The sequence below is a fragment of the Corvus cornix genome, chromosome 9, assembly GCF_000738735.6.
Source record: "Corvus cornix cornix isolate S_Up_H32 chromosome 9, ASM73873v5, whole genome shotgun sequence".
Classification (NCBI taxonomy): domain Eukaryota; kingdom Metazoa; phylum Chordata; class Aves; order Passeriformes; family Corvidae; genus Corvus; species Corvus cornix.
Window position 1 is genome coordinate 19,409,543 of NC_046339.1, and position 16,947 is coordinate 19,426,489.

The 16,947-nt window shown below is 40.8% G+C and overlaps 1 protein-coding gene across 1 annotated transcript in view; it reads right to left on the reverse strand.

Annotated features, from left to right (window-relative positions):
• CLSTN2 (calsyntenin 2) overlaps positions 1-16,947 on the reverse strand; it is a 205,799-nt gene that overhangs the window by 10,605 nt on the left and 178,247 nt on the right. The window contains exons 9-10 of the mRNA XM_010405415.4: positions 15,905-16,067; positions 2,846-3,012 (exon numbers count right to left, since the gene is read on the reverse strand). Coding sequence (XP_010403717.2) covers positions 2,846-3,012; positions 15,905-16,067 — 330 coding nt within the window. The remainder of the gene's footprint in view (positions 1-2,845; positions 3,013-15,904; positions 16,068-16,947) is intronic.

Below are 16,947 nucleotides of genomic sequence, written 5' to 3' on the forward strand. Positions count from 1 at the left end.
CTAAAGGGGGCTCTCCATCCTGTCTCATGATCAATAAGGGTGTCATGATTTAAGATGGAGTTGCTCCTTGCACAAAGCTGCTCACTTGGGCCAGCAAACCCTGCAAAGTCAATGCCTGCTCTTGTAGCCCCGAGCCTTCTCTAATCCATTGCACCGAACACAAATCAGTCTTGCTGACCAAGAAACTTTGTCAGTGTTGTGACATAACCAATGACTGATTTTTACCTTCATCATAATTAATCCTAATTCCATGTTTTGTCTGTTAATTGGTTCAGTAAACCATCTGCATTGCAGAGGAAACCAGCATAACCCCCATGATGTTGTACTCTACTGTTGTCAGCACAGAAGGCAAATGCACCTCTCTCTCCCATGTAGTCCCTCCCCAAAGCTGGGCATTGATTATGTGAAGATGTTCTGTCTACGTTTCCTTGCAGCCAGAAAGGTTAAAAGCAAAACACATCAAACAGACTGTGAAGAACAGGAGGAAGCGCAGGGTTCTCTGTCAAACACAACATGGAGGACTGGGTTTAAAGCTTGTGCAGGAGGGTCATAACAACACTGAAGGGTATTTTTTAACAAAGAGAAGGAATAACACGAGTCCCAGCCTGCATACACTTCTTTTTTCTGTCTTTAAGCTAGCAGCAGTAGAGAATAAAATTAGCAAAAGGAGACTGTAGCTAGCCAGTTAATAGCTCAGCTGCCAAAACAGCTGGAATTCTGCCAAAGGGACCGGAGAAAGCCCCAGTCTGAGCCATTTTTGTCTTTCTCATTAAAAAAAGCTAAAAATAGCAACAGTTTAGACAGTGTCTCAGAGAGCTGTTACAGATAGTTGAAAATTAGGCTGCAGCCCAAAAATGTCCAACACTATCGTGTCAGAAACTGCTCTTTCTTAGGTGGTTAAAGGGTGAAATCTCCATGGTCCAAAGTGCCCAGAAACACCTTCCAGCATCAGTTTGCCAACACTGAATCTGCAAAGCACCACGTACACAGTCCCACAGAACCCATTGTCTGTGCAGCTGTCACACGTGCCTGTCTGGGATCAGGTGTGCTTGTTTCTGACACCACAACACCCTTCTCTCTCATTTTCTGTTCAAGGTCAGGCAACTGTTCTGCTTTCAGCTGAGCTTCCTTCCGTCAGCCCCTTAAAGAAGCACTTCCACAATCTCTCTCTGGCTGCTCCTTTCATTTTTGCCTCCTGCTGTTGCACTCACTGCTGGCCTGCTGAGGCAGTAAAAGCAACATCAGTAACTTAAAAAAACCCACTATGCCTCATCTGTATTTCAGAAAATGAAGATGTTTTCAAGGTTTGAAAAAGCATAAAAAGGCAGAAAACAATCCCTTGTCTTCCGTTTTCCCTCTGCGCTGCTAGTACAGTAAGGAAGCCAGTCATGCACGCTGGAGCAGCAGTGGGTGGTAGAACAGGGATTTTCCCAAGCCCATGAAACTGGGGTGACTCAAGTATTGTCAGGTTTCAGAGGGTAACAACAGGGGAGGAATTACTATGCTTTTAAGCACCACAGACTAAGTGTACAGTGCTTTAATTCATGGAAAGTCCCAGCAAAGAATTTACTATTAGGCATACACACATGGGTTCCAGAAATCCCTACCTGCTCCTTGTATGCACTGCCTTTTATAAACAGCTTTTATCTATCTAACATATCACCCCTGTGACATGTTGCTGTGAGAAGCAGCAATGTGAGATACTTAATGATGTCATCGGTACAATAATAAAAGAATTCTTTGGGGTCTTTCCTCATATGTAAAAGTTAGAGCTAGCAAAATTCCTCCTTATCTTTACACTTTCAATTTTCATTTTTACCTTTGCTTTCAGAAAATGTGTCAGTTATACTACACCACTGCAACCCATCATCACCTGGACAGACATTTGGGCACATTTCAGGTCAGCCTGTACAATGGAAAGGTTTAGCTAATAAAATGTAGTCCATGGCATTCCCCCTGGATGTTCCAGGTGAAATGTTACAGCACCATCCTCCTGGCCCCTGAAAACCCCACACTAAAACACCCCTGTGCAGTTTCTCAGGACGCATTGTCTGCACCCAAAGGAACTTCCTGGGTTGGAATTGAAGCTCAGCTCCTTTTGAAGTAGTATTTGTGTGCTAGGAAACAGCTTCATAGTGCATTTACATTAAGCAAGAGAATACTGTCACCAAATAATGGTGTCAGTAAAGGAAAACTGACAGTACAACTCACTGGAATAGCCAAGATCCTACATATGTATCCAAAGAATAGAACTTGTCTGAATGGATGCGAAACAATCTGGCTACCAGGTCAACTGAAACAGGATTTCCCTGTCTGTTGTTCACCAACTTTAGAAAAAGCTCTACATTACCAGTAATCATATACATAATGAAGATGGATAATGACTTATATTCAAATCTAAAAATTTAATTTCTTGACTTTAGGGTTTTCATTGTTCAATTTTCATGTACCATAAAGTTTTCCTCTTTGAACACACTGAATTTTAGAATGGTATTGCATTAGGACTTTTGTGTTCCACTGCTTTAAAACTACTTGAGATCAAAATTCAATAAATCTTTGCAATCACATCTATTTCTGTAGAAGTAACAAGCATGAAAACACAGCCTGGCAATTCTAAAATATCAGCAGTGCCTTACTTTCTGATCATCTAGCTCTGCAATAATAGAAACATTTTTCTTTGCAGTGTCACAGCTCTTCTACTGTTCTGTTTTTTCTTTGCATGATTTTATGGGAAATTACATTGCTTCTGGGAGTACATTTGTACTGTGTGTACTCTACCTTGGGCTCTCCACTTCATAAATCAGATCTAAATTTTTATCAAAGATGATGTCAGTTCATCCCTCACCTTTATTCCTTGGCCAAGACTCTCAAGAGAATTAATATCGAGACCTTCCTTGCAGGCCTGCAAACAGGAAATCACTTTCTGACTCTCAATTTTCCCTGGCCGGATTGTCAGACTGGCCAGGCTGCCATGGAAATACTGAGCAAATCTGGGCTTGGTGACTTCACCTCCTACAAGAAAGAGAATGCAAAATGGTTATTGGTACCAACACAAAAACCACACATCTAATATATCACTTTAGGTTTTAACACATTTAAAGAGTTTCTATCCGTCTTAGCCAAGTGTATTTGAGATCCCGTTTATTGTGGTGCAGTGGAATGTCTTTGTGGGTTGTTGGGTGGGACCTGGTAGCAGGCTGTCTTTAAGATTCTTGTTTTTCCAGGATTGTATTCAGGTGTTCATAAAGCTGTGATAGCAAACCCAGTGCTAACATGGCTTCCCAAATGTATAAAAGGAAGCATGTGATTTTTAAAAATGACCTTAAATACCCAAACGCCAATTTAAGAAATGTTTAAGTCCAATATTTATTTATAGGGAAACTGTATTTGCAAGTGTTCCACAACAAGATCAGCTACCTCTGCCTTTCTACTCCAAAGAACACAGTACCAGATGAGCTGAGTCGTGGCTCTGTGTACATGAACTGCCACACTCCCTGTGAAGAGCTGCGTCTGAGCTATGCTGTGAACTCCCGCAGTGAACAGGGACCCGTGCACAGCACTACCCTGAAAGGCTGGGAGTGCTGTCCCTCACCCAAAGTGGATCACTTGGTGCCAGGTCTGGTCCTGTCACTCTGTGTTGCACCAGGCCCTCTAGACATGCTCAGTTTGGTTTCACTCCAGGCAGCTCCCAAGGAAGACTGATCTTTAGGAACTGTCAATACAACGTGATTACAGACTGCCTGCTCCAGTGATCATGGCATCTCAATTACTCTTGGGACAGTTAGTGATTTACTCATCCTCCTTTAGGAGAATTTTTAGAGCTTGTCTTTCCTGCAAGTGTTATCTCTTGCAGTGCATGTGAATTACTGCCTACCTCGAGCCTGGGAGGACTAAAGGAGCCACACAGCAATGAGCCATGCAGACTAATTGGATTAGCAGTTGATAAGCTGTTGATAAGATGTTGTAATTGGTAGATAACTCATCTCTACGGTGTTTGTAGCTTTAGTGTCAAACAACTTGTTTTTGCCAGGCAAGATAGCTCAAGCTTGAACTTTAACTTGAAGATCTGTGTGTGGATCAGAGCTGGATAGGGATGAGGTGGCAAATTTTTTTTAGGCTGCTTTTGTTACCTAGAAGCCTGAAAAAGCTTACTTCCAGTCTCTGCAGGATGAGCATTATCAAGAAGACTCGAGCTATTTTATACAGTGAAGAAAATACACACTGGTGTACTGACAGGAAAGAGGTGTCCAAGCAGGCTGTTTCATCAGAGAAGTAGGTAGGTTTTGTTCTTTTTATCTTAACATTACAGCATAAACTGTCTCTCTTTTTTTTACCCCAAAGCAAGGTTCCCAAGGGGAGTTTATTCTTCTCCACTCTCATTCATTTGTCCATTACACAGAAAATTTCCTCTAGGCAGAAGTTTGTTGAGATTTCATAGAAACTTTCACATACACAACAGCTAAAGTTCAGCCTTTCTGATACTTACCAAGACAATTATTTGGTAATTATTTGGTAAATCGATAGTGCATTATGGGGACGTTGGCTTTTCAGCCAAAATGCTGTTATATTTATCTGCTTACACTGTCTTTCAAAGTACATATTGCCACTAATAGAGCAGTAATGTATCTGGACAGAAAAAGGTAAGTCAAATTAAAAAAAAAAAAAAGCAAACATCTCCTTAAAAAGGAGGCAAAGAGAGAATACCAATTAAGAGCTTACAGAAGAAGAAGGAATCACATTTTGTTTGAAGCTTCACATTCTCATATCACTACAGAATTGTGAAGACAGCAAGTTCCAGGGCTAAAATACCAACACTAATCCTGGAGCTTTGAAAGTTAGAAACCTATAGTGAGTCTGCCAGTAGGTCTTAGTAGTTCCAAGGAGATGCAAAATAAGAAGCAGGCTCAGATCAGTGATGTATTTACATGTGAAATACACTCATTAAAATGTATATAAAAGACCAGACAAGAAGCCAGAACGAAGAACTCAGTGCTGTGGCTTTGCCTGACAGAAACAAGCAGGATAAACCAAAGCATGCATGAACAGACACGGGTTGTTCTTGCACTTTGGACTAGTTCTTCTCTGGTATTCTTCACAAAGCACTTACAATTTCTAAGTCATTAGCAGTGATACAGTAATTGCCCATAAATCATTAAATATGCAGGATATTCACTGTGCCCAAGCCACACTTTTAAAAAATGCTGGTGCACAAGGAGGTATTGCCATCTTGGAGATGTATAATTTAAAGTCTTCCATCCTGTCACCAACATAAAAGCATGGAAGAGAATATGAGTGTTTCCAGGAATAAGCTTTTAAGATACTCTGAAAATACAGGCACTACAAAAGCTTTGAGCATTTAAAGATCAAGGCTTACACACCCTGTTCACAGGTATAAAGATGGGGTTTGTGCAGGTGCATAGATCGAGACTGGACTGTCAAGGAGGTGATGTAATCTTTGTTTGGGAGAGGCTATCAACTGTTATGTACGCAAAAAACCCCAAGTATTTCAAGAAAATGTGAGTGAAAAATAGCTGGGAGTAGCCAGTGTCACACTGTGTGAGTAGAGAAAAGCTGCAGAACCATGGCCATGGTGATGCCAGGGCGATCCAGGCTGGGACAATGCACGTGAACAACTGAGAGCAGAGCCTGCAGGGCACTGAGGGATGAGACTGTCTGTCCCCAGCCTCAAGACAAGAACAGCTGTACTTAATCTATTCTTGATAATATTTCCTGAGCTTCCTAAACTCTTCTGAAGACAGAGGCTCCCCAAGTACTCCACTCCATCAACCACTGACCCTTGAGGTGGACATTTATTCCCAACAGGGAATGTGAGCTGTCAAAATACAGTTGTATGGTTTTTCTTTGCCAGGCTACACGAGGACTTCTCTTTACATCTTCCACCTAACACTGTATGCTATGAACATCCCTGTTGCTCTTCCTGGAACTTATCTTGCTGAAGAACTAACCCTAATGTAGTGTTCTTGTCATGTATGTGTAAAACAGGATGTGCCTGTTCATCCAGGGCAGTGAGAACACCAGCTTTTAATCACATGAAAAACAAGAACACCTACAGAGAAAATACCATCTTATACCAGATTGCTAAATAAGCTTTCCATAAGCACCTTTTACCAATGTTAAAGACAAAATTATATACCTGCCAGTTCTGAACTTGAAGGTGAACAGAAGTCATTATATCTGACTCTTCTTACAGCTGCTTGTAACTGCAGCATGCTGACATTTTGATATTCTTCTGTCTCAGCATTTTAGAATCTTCTCAGCTCAGTGGGGTATGTTAGCTGCTGATGCTCCCATCACCAGTAATTATTAGATTGCAAATGGACAAAATCAAATGCAATAAAACTGGAAAGCAAAACCCAAAACTCTCACTAAAATTAAAGGAATGGCCTAAAGCCAGTTTCCTACAATCCTGCTTTCTAGCTTGGTTAAAATGTTTTATTCATACTTGTTTCTGCTGTATTAGTGTGTTTGAAAGCTGTCTTTCCTTCTGCTTCTGCAATCTGATGTTCTTTGAGTGTTTGACTTCAGCTTCTCAGTGGGTGGAAATTTAGCCCAGGATGGCCAATCTCCAAATCCTAGTCACTCTAAAATTCTGAGCTCCCAAGACTAGATGAGTATAAATATATTTAATCCAGCATGAACGTGATAATTCTGTTGCATGTTTAAGCACAATGGATAACTGTACCTAATACTGATAGTAACATTTTACAGAATATTATCCAAATTCTTCTAAATACTGATTTTTCAAATAGAGATTCTTTGACCCTGAGCATGATTCATTTCATGTTCCTCACGTAGCTAATAGGCAGCTCAGTCAGTGGCTTTGCTGGGCAGGAGGATGCTCAGTTCCACTGCCTGGATTTGACTCAGCACTGATGTTACAACCTGCTAAGAAACAACTGAGAAAAGACACGAGCTGCTCCCAACAGCCCTTACTGCTTTAAGGGACTTTGAGCTCTTGGTTCTGACACCAAACTGAGCCTAAGCAACAACATTTTTGGGATATGAAGAAGACCTAAATAGACTACACAGAGAACAAAGTGGAGCTCCAGTGACAATGGTCTTGAGGTAATCCAAGTATACTAAAACTTGTAATGGTTCTGTATCACAGCATCTCCAGTTTCTCCCCAGAGCTCAGCACATCCAGTTAACCTAGACTGCCTCAACAAGGTTCACGGGATTTCTCTGCTGTCAGGGTCTTTTTGCACTTTCCTATGAGTGAACTACTGCTGAGATAGAGCTCATCTCCATGAAGATGCTGGTAAATTCTGAGAGAATGAGAAAACCTATTCCTCAACTGTGTTGTATCTTGTGTTTCACTCAGCACTATGTTTATTGATTGCTATGGATTAATATGCTGTGAGTGCTAATTCTCGGGGGACAGTTAAGTACTTACGGCTGATGAATGAGAGGCCAAGAGAGGAAAACAGAACCTTTTCCCTGCTGTCAGGGAATTAAGTTAATATCTACTACACTATGGTTTAGTCACCAGCTATTATTACTACAATTTCTTCCATGAAAAATTTTTGAAGCTACTGATTTTTTTCTCTTCCTTAAATGTAAATGTTGTGGTCACCGTCACAGTTGTGAAGGAATACAGGCCACAGGGTTGTTCAGGTCTTCCTGATAAAACTGTGCATTGCTTTTCACACCTGACCCAGCACACACCAATGCTCCCAAAGTCTGGCAGATACAGGAGGATGGATGGTGGCTTTCAGCATTAATTCAAACCTTGTAAAGGGAAGATCGTGTCAACAGACTGTGGAGGCATCCAGAGGAGCCATGACATTCATAATTATTCACTATAATGCTGTTCACTCCTTAGTCATTGTCAAAGTAGCATTCATCACATCTTTCACTTGCTAAAATAATAACTGTTTTCTGGACTGAGATTCTTCTGTGCTGGTTCTGATCTCTTTTGCTGCTGGAATTATCTAGATAACTAGAACTATCAGGGCATGCTGAAGGGTAGTGTCCCATGATATTAGCTGCAGCCTAGAGGCACCTCCTGCACTGGGGCCAGGGTATTCCTCTCCCACAAAAACCCTACAAGCCTCTGACCCCTTGTGAGTTAGTTCCCTCCTGTGCCATTCACAGCTGGTGCCTGAGCTCACAGCGAGCCCACCAGGGAGCACAGCCAGGGAAGGACTCACCCAGCAGGACATGCAGGAGGCTGCACCCACAGACCCCTCAGTGGGGAGCAATCAGGCTGCCAATGAAAGCAAGACTTTCCAATATCAGTGCTTGGCATAGACCTAAAGAGTCACAAGGGACAGTTACAGCTACTGCCTGAAATTTCAAACATACCAGATCAAATGGAGAAGAGAAACCTACTTAATTTTAGCTGAGTATGTTGCAGATGTGTGTCTGTCTTGGGGGCAGCTCAGTGGGGATGATACATGTGGAGGAAAACAAATGTTTTGTTATAAACAGCTGAAGACTGCCAGATGAACAACAATTTAAGGGGGTTAAGAGCTGTTACCTGGCAATCACCTCTGATTGCAGCCATGAAGAGGTTCCACTAGATACAACGTGTTATATCTGTTAGATATAACATTGGAGAGTCTCAGGGTTTGGACTTCATGGGGTTAAAATGCATTCATTAAAGAAGCAGAGCCTGTTTCCATGACACTTTTGTTTTGCTTTTAGTTTTGCATTGAGTTGATAAAAGTGTGACAGAATTTGATTAGCATTGAATTTTACAGTTGTTGGTTTGACTACACAGATGTAAAGTGCTGTTTGCATTCCTTACCAATCTCCAAAGAACAATCAGGCACGTCAAAACAAGTGACTTTACTGAGCTCACAGATTTTGCAGACTTTTTGCCCTATCCTAATAATGAGCAAGCAATTATCGAGGCAGTCAAAGCACAATGAGGTTTTCATGGGAAATGGTGAAATCAAGAGAATTTCCAACTGAGACGCGATTCTTTTAAGATATTCTAGACTCTGGTTATACTAAGCCAGATAATTAGGTAAAAATTGATTATTCAGGGTCCCAACATAATGATTGAATGAATCTGGGAGGAGACACAAGCCATTCTGGCTCTGAAGTCCTCAGGTCCAAGCCTCCAAATTTATCCCATCATTTTATTATGGCAGTTTAGGGAGCTGGGCTTAATTTCCTGACAAGTAGATTGGCTGTTAAAAAGGATGAAACTTAACACAGATTTCAGGAGTAGCCCCAATTAGTGACTTGACATTTTATACTCCCAGAGCTTCTCAGCACAGAAAAGTTTTAGTGGGGTTTTTTATATCATTCAGATAAAAATTAATCAGAAACTGGTCATCAAACATGGCCCATGTTAAGCCTGCCCCTGCTCTGGGTAGATATCATAACCCAACAACCTCACACAGACAGCTTTAGGCTTTCAAGCTTTATCTGAAATATGACAAATTCAGAGAACACTATGGGCTCCCTGCTCTTACGTGTCCAAATGCCAACGATCTCTGTGCAATGCATCCTTAAACCAAACATGGGTATAACTTAACACTATTGAAGGTAAGGTTCTCAGGATAATAAAAACACTCTACAATTTTTCACAATTAAGCCATTACATAAATGTTGCTTAAAAACCCCCTATATCCCTATTCTCCAAAAAATATTTTTGTGCTGGTGCACAGTGGTCCCTGCAGAAATTCGATTAAAAATGGGATATATATCTAGGCTGAATGGGTGACAGATTTGAATGCAAATTCAGCTCTCCAAGAAAACACCCCCCTAAACTAAACCTTCCGCACGTGTTTGTGTTTCTACTACAGCTAAAATTCAGCAAAGATCTGTGAATTGCACTGAAATCTGCCCCATCTTTCTCTTGATGAGAAGGACAGTGTAGCAAGAGCAGTGCTGTACCCATGGAGGCATCAGGACACAGATATTCAGCATCACATTGTGCTGAAATTGCCCCAGTGCTCTCGCATTAAGGTGTGTTTGTACGACTCCTCTGAGGTCTCAGGTTTGTGCAAGCTATGTCAGCCCCCTTGGCATGATCCAGTGGTGCTGGATGCACAGTAAGGGCAATCTTTATCTGTTGGATACCTTCATTTCTGGAGGAAGTACAAGGTTGAGTGATGCAGGCTGCTGCTACACTGCCCCCACTGTCTCTCCTTTCTCTGACCCCTCTCCAACTTTTAACTCTTACAGTTCTTCTTGCCTTGAATCATCAGTCAGTTCTCTGACTGCACTGGGTGATTTCTGTGTCAGAGGAGGGCTGGCATGTGAGAATAATAAGGATATTCCACAGAAGGACTTTTAAAGAAAACCTGATCTCTCCAGCATAGGCTAAGGAAAGAGGAAAATGACAGGAGAATAAAAAAGAAAAATAGAATAGAAAACAGCAGTTCCTTAGAAAACAGGAACTACAATAGCCTTCTGCTGTGTCCATGATAATAAAGTTGCTGTTGACAGGCTTCTCCTAAAGACCCTCTCTGTGCAGTGTCCAGCATAACTGCACTGTGAGGCTCCAGCACTGCTGAAGGGGTGGCACTATTAGAAACAGTGACTTACAGTCACAGTAAGCTACAGCATAACCTTGTGACAAGTCATTAACTTGTGTCACTACTTTCCTGACAGTGCTTTAGGAGCGAGACACAAATTCCTTCCCTCCCAAAATGCCTTGTATGAACTCAAGACCTTATCTTTTCAGAGAAACCATGAGGAAGTCTGTCTTCTGCTTCTGGTACAAAAAAATTTATTAGACTACCAAATCACATAACTCGCTCCCTTCCTTGGCTTTTGCCACTGAATGTATAGCAATAAAGGGATCAGAGGGGGAACCTATAAACCTTGGTCTAATGGAAGAAGTTTCTCACTCTGTAAAAGGGTCCATTTGCTATGTCCTCAGATAAACTGAATCAGAAATAATGAACTCAGAGGAGAACTTCCTGGGGTAAGCTCTTGTAAAGTGCACTCCAGGACAAGCTAACGATTTGTTTGCATTGCTCAGGAGAATGAAACAGGATGTTAAAACCTAAAAGGGAGAATAAGAACATAAGATCATGAAGTCTGATTCTATTCTTGCTTTGATGCAGATTTAAGTGACCTGAGGAAAAATCATCTACCCTCTGGATACTGCACTTTATCCCCACAGAGTACAGGTGACTCTCCCGCCTTGCTGCACAATTGTGTGACCTCTTCATTATTTAAAAAGATCTTGAGACTCTTAAGGTAAAAGGACAAATCTAAAAGCATTTTTATGCTAAAGAAGAAAAAGAGTAGTAATGAGAACCAAAGCTGAGCCTTGGGGAGTTCTCTCCTATCCCAATAGACCATGTTTGCTTTTAATATCCATTCAGGGAAGAAGGGGTTCAGAGACAGGGCCTTTTCCCTGCTGTTCTCTTTGGTGTCTTTTGTTCTAGGAGGCAGACGTGCAAGCAAGTCAATTTTGTCCTTTAGATACCCTGAGAGAGTAATTTGGCCTGAAAATTTCTTTCACCGTTAGAGACAGAGCAGCACTTTGGCCTTAAATAACCTGACCTACATCAAAATCACAGCCTTAACAATCATCAGTGAGACCAGTGATGTGAACAAAATTTTAAAGATGCTAAGATTAAGTTATATAATTAACCCTATCTACCTGCAGAGAAAGCTGTCAAACTTCACCAGGATGCAGAAAGGGCTAATTCCAAGAACAGCTGTACCAGGTGTTTATTTCTGCCGTCAGTTAGTTCACTCAGAGCGCTCTGTGGTCAGTATTACCTTTTCCCAGGCCTCACATCACTGAAATCACAGGTAAGGAGTAAGTTGGGATTTGCCATGCATGAAGGCTGGCACTGTGTTGGAGTTTAGGTTCTACCTGTCACTGCTCCTGGGTCACAGGTAACCAAACCAACATCAACAGTTTAGCCTAAACTCCCACCCTCAAATAAACCACCCCCACTCAAGTACAGCAGTACTGAACATCAACTACACAAAAAATAGTTCACTCTGGGCTAACCATTGTGAAGGACCCTAAATCAATGAGGTAGCTCTGCTTAGATCCTCCTTTTAATAAGCTCCCTGAAGAAAGAACCAAGGTTTTTATGTTAAAAAAGGAAAATTATACCACAGTAACATACAGACTACCTAATTTTAAGTAGATAAGGTTCATATTGATTATGCCAGAACAAATCATGCAACTTTCCTCATGCCCAGTGTGTCACCTGAGCTGGGAACTGTTCCCCAGGCTTGATTATAAGTAATTGGGCCACTTCCTGGGCTGCAGTAAATCTGACCCTGTGCCTGACAGACCCTGGGAAGGGTCTCTTCGATCACTTTTAAAGCCTGGCTTTCCGCTCTTTTAATGATATTCACTCCCTGCTTGTCTCCAAGAATCTGCCCTTTATGAAAAGGCTAATTTCCCCTCCTTTTTGTAGAGTCCTAGCACTCAAATCACATTATTTAAAGAAATTTTGCATAAAGTCAGGAACAAAGAAATCAGGCAAGATTTTTACACTGCCAGGGAAAGGGTAAAGATGTGGGAGAGATTTGCTTATTCCACAGACAAACCAAGGCACAGTGAGCACATCATAGGCTAAAGTTTAAATTTGTCACATAAGCCTGAGAAATTACACATTTAGTTTGTTTTCATGCTATGGCCAGGAGAACAGCACTGATCTTAAACTGCTCTTATATTTCACTTGAGCAGCTGAAGGTAGAAATAAAACCCAACCTAACTTTTCATAATGGATGCTACAAACAAGGCTATAAAAGTCAGAAAACAGTTACTCAGGCATTGAAATATTAATAATAGGAAATAATAATCTTAAAGAAAAGAATTTTCCATGTCCAAGATTCCTGCATGATATAACTCTGAGAAAGACAAGGAGGAGGTGCAGGCATGATGCTTGCTGCATAACCCCAGGATGAGGATCAGTGTAAGTGATGGAAAGATCAGGGCTCAAAGAGTCACTTGTATCACAGAGGACACTCAGGCTCCTAAAGAAGCAGCAGAACAATTCCCAGTTTCCAGACTAGAACTGAACATTTTCATATCTGAGAGGGTAAATCCCTCATAGCAGTATCAGACTTTCCTATTAGTGCTAACAGAGCAAATTGCAATTCTTGTTCTTGATTTTTCACTGTCCTCTAAATACACTCTTCCTGCTCCCTGCCAGTTCTTCAGCTGCCCCACAGCCACAATGACTTTTGGCTGTCAGCAAATCAGAATCAGTGTGGGAAGAAAAAAGGAATGTTATTTCTTCTGATTCATTTACTTGTCTGAGTTGAGACTGTTTTTCAAATAATTTGACTTTGACAAACGGATGCTGTGTACTCAGAACTGTAAAATGGTTTAGTAAAGACCTTAGAAAAGAAGGTCTTCCCCTTTCTGAAGGAGGAGGTTAGAGCAGTGTTCCTTTCTGCCAGTGCTTTGATGAAAAGGAAGGAAGTAGTCTTAGCACATCAGAGCTGGAAACTCCTCATAGCCTCTTAACACAGACACTCCTGAATGGCTTATGACACCAAAATCACTGCATATTTTACTGAAATAAATCACAGACTATTGTAAAGCAGCTTTCTAATGCTTTGAAAATGTAGAGGTTTAGACTATTGTTACTAGCCAAAATGTATTAGTCTAAGTAGACCTTGTTAACAGTTTCACAGACAGTATTTATAGTTAAAATATTTATTTGATAGAGCCGCTTTTTCTTGAAATATACAAATTTTGAAAATTAATGTTTTGACTAGAATAGATTGGTTTTATATGTTGAATGATTACTATTTCACAGGCTGAAATGCAGCACGGAATCTTATTAACAAAGTGACTTTCCACACCATCCATTTAAAATAGGTTGAGGTGATCAAAACAAATGTATCAAAAGATAAGCTTGGTCAAAAGCAAAAGCTTGAAATCTTGTTTCACATAACCATTAAAGGTTTATCTTTTTGCCTGACACATGATGGTTTATCAGAATCTTTAGCACACTGTCTTACTAAATCTTAACATTTTCATGAGGTGGAAAATTTGTTTCTACTTTTGACGAGCTCCAATTCTCTCACAACTAAAAGAGCAATAACATAATATTGCAGTAAATATTAACAGCCGCAATAGGTATGATTTCAGTAGTTTAAATCATGTGTTTCAGCAAAAAGGAAGAAGAATCTTATCCTGAATGGTTATTAATTATGCCATCAAATTATCCCAGGCAAAGATAAAAATGTTTGAAAACAATTGCAACTTTCTATTTGTTTAACAGCTTAAATACTAAATGTAGTCCGTGGTCTGAATGTATTGTGGGCCCATGTGAGGAGTTTGGCCTTAATTCCTTCTCTTCCCAATTTCAGATACAGAGACAGAGGTGCAAAGGGAACAAGATTATTGTTGCTGTTCTCAGCTGCCTTGGAGGCTGATGAACCCCACGGATGCAGAGCTGTGGCAAAGCTGGGACAGCTTTTGCTTAGGCAGGGCCTGTTCCACAGATACCAGAACTGCTCCAAGTCCCCCAGACGTGGCATCCGCAGCATGATTAACATGAGGTTCATGTGAGGCTGAGGGGAGTGGATTCCCACCAATACCAAGACTTTTAGGAAAAAAAAGCCAAACCACTAAAGACTGCTTTTAGAGAGTAACAAAAACACTAAGTGTGAATGAGAGAAGATAAGGGGAAGAAGTAATACAAGTAACGCACAAAAACATTTACGTTGACCTATGCAGAAGAACCTCGTATAAATATGAAGTGAGGGATTAAAATAAATTTTTTTTAGCACAGCTACTGAAAAATGGTGATTTTTCAGAAGGCAATACTCCATAATTATTCACAGCCTCTATGGCATTTGCTCGTGTTTGGAAATCAACCCATGCAAATACCAGCTAGACAAGAAGCAGTCTGTACTTTTCCAAATATATGGGATTAGTGCAATGCTGACCAGCTTATCATACCTACCTCAGTGATCAATATGGTAAACTTAGCAAATCTTGTTTTTAGGATTAGCGAGGCTTCATTCTGCATGTTGTCATTAAAGTAAAGATTGGATCTTTACCCCACTCATAATCTAACAGCTGGATTTGCTTTGAGTACAATTTATACTGAACAGCCCTGCCATGCATAAGATGTCCAAATTTTGCAAATAAGCAGAGATCAAATTGGCAAACAAGGTGATAATGGAGAAGGTGAGACCACATGAAAGAGTGGGGAAGAAACACAATCTATGTTAAAGCATTTTCTCCTGATTATAGCTTCCTTCACTTCATACTTTAAGTGGAAACAAGACATAGTGTAAATAGAAAATCAACATGGAGGGGTAATGGAGACAACTTTACCAAAACAGACAAGCAGAGAAAGAGGAGCACTTCAGGTGTAAGGCAGAGAACAGAGAAAGCAAGTGGTGTAAGGACCAGGAAAAAAAATGAGAAGAATGGGATTATGAAGGGCAGAGAACAGAAGAAGGTAGTATCTAAGCAAAGGCCCATACAGGCACGGCTCAGGGGTTTGGACTTCTGGATTTATTTTACTCTCACTTTTGCCTCTGGTGTATAGCTGGGTGAATCAAGTAAATTACTGGAATTGCTGGTGAGATACATCCAATGTGAAGAGCACAGGATTGGGCCACGAGTTGCAAAAGAAATATGGGGCAGGGACTGAAAAGAGATAGCTGGAGTTCTTTAATATCCAGATAGTTTGCTTAAGGTTGGAGAAAAGGGAAACAACTAAGTGAAGACAAAAGATTACTATCTTTCACACTGAATACACAGACTGTATCCAATATTTCTTTAGATGATGAAAATCCACGCTTGTTAATGTCCTGTCCATTTTATCCTTGGACTGGATTCATCAACAACTCTGGACTTACATCTGATTTTATACCATCAATCTTTTAGCAGTTTATTTCCTATGCAATCAGAGAGACAAGTAAGATTCTTTTTTGGCCTGAACTCCTGATTGTGCTGTGTTAACTGCTGTGATTTTACCTTGCCAGCAAGCCCCCACTGTGAGCTGCATGGCGATGTGGGAGGGGTGGATGGGCCAGTCGTTGGTCACCAGGTACGGCTCGTACGTCGTCCCGTCCATGTACAGCGTCACCACGGGGAACTCCACATTGACAACGTAGTAGTGCCACTCCTTGTCACAAATCTGGGAGACACAGCAAAATAATAGTTAGCTCTTACAGTGACTGATTTTTATATCCCACATGGTTTTTTAAATTGTGTTGTTTCCAGATTCCACTCATAGAAACTAATAATGTTGCAATTTCTACATCTCTAACATTAATGAAAGCTAAAACAATGTTGATAAATACTCTTGGCATATTTGCAAAATACATGCGATAAATAGAGGGTTCTTAAAACACTTTTTGAAAACAAGACATGGATAGAAAATAGAAAAATCAGACAATTTGGTATTTTCTCTGTATTTTCACATTTGCTAATACACAATATTAGCTTCTCAATATTTATATCTAGTGTTGAGAATACAAAATTTCATGTAAGAGACACATACTTGGCATGTACTGGAATAGTTACTGGGGATCCCTATTAGGTTCAGATTAAGAAAATATACAGCCCTTAGTCACTAGATTGTTGACTTATTACCAATGATTGCCATTATTAACTTACCACATCACTACTTAGAAAGTCCTGTGCAACCTGCCAGGACCTCTACAGTGCTGAAAGGAACCTGGGCCATGCTCTATGTAACACAGAGAGACCAGCAGTCTGTGTCCCACTGATTTGGGATTTGAACTCACATCTTCTCCACCCTTCATCTTTTGGCCTTGAGCTTTTTCCCAGATGGTGGGAAAATTTCGGATCTTTATGGTTTCCCTGATACCCGCCAGCTTTGAAAAGCAATGGCCACAGTTACACCATACTTTCAGGATGACAACTTTAGTGTCAAGTCACACATAAATTTCTGAGCTGGATAACCAGGGATTACTGCAGGATGGCCAAATTCAGCTTTAGTTCAGAAATGTACAGCTGGATGAACCCGTGCCTCTTGAGAAAGAAGTCTGGTG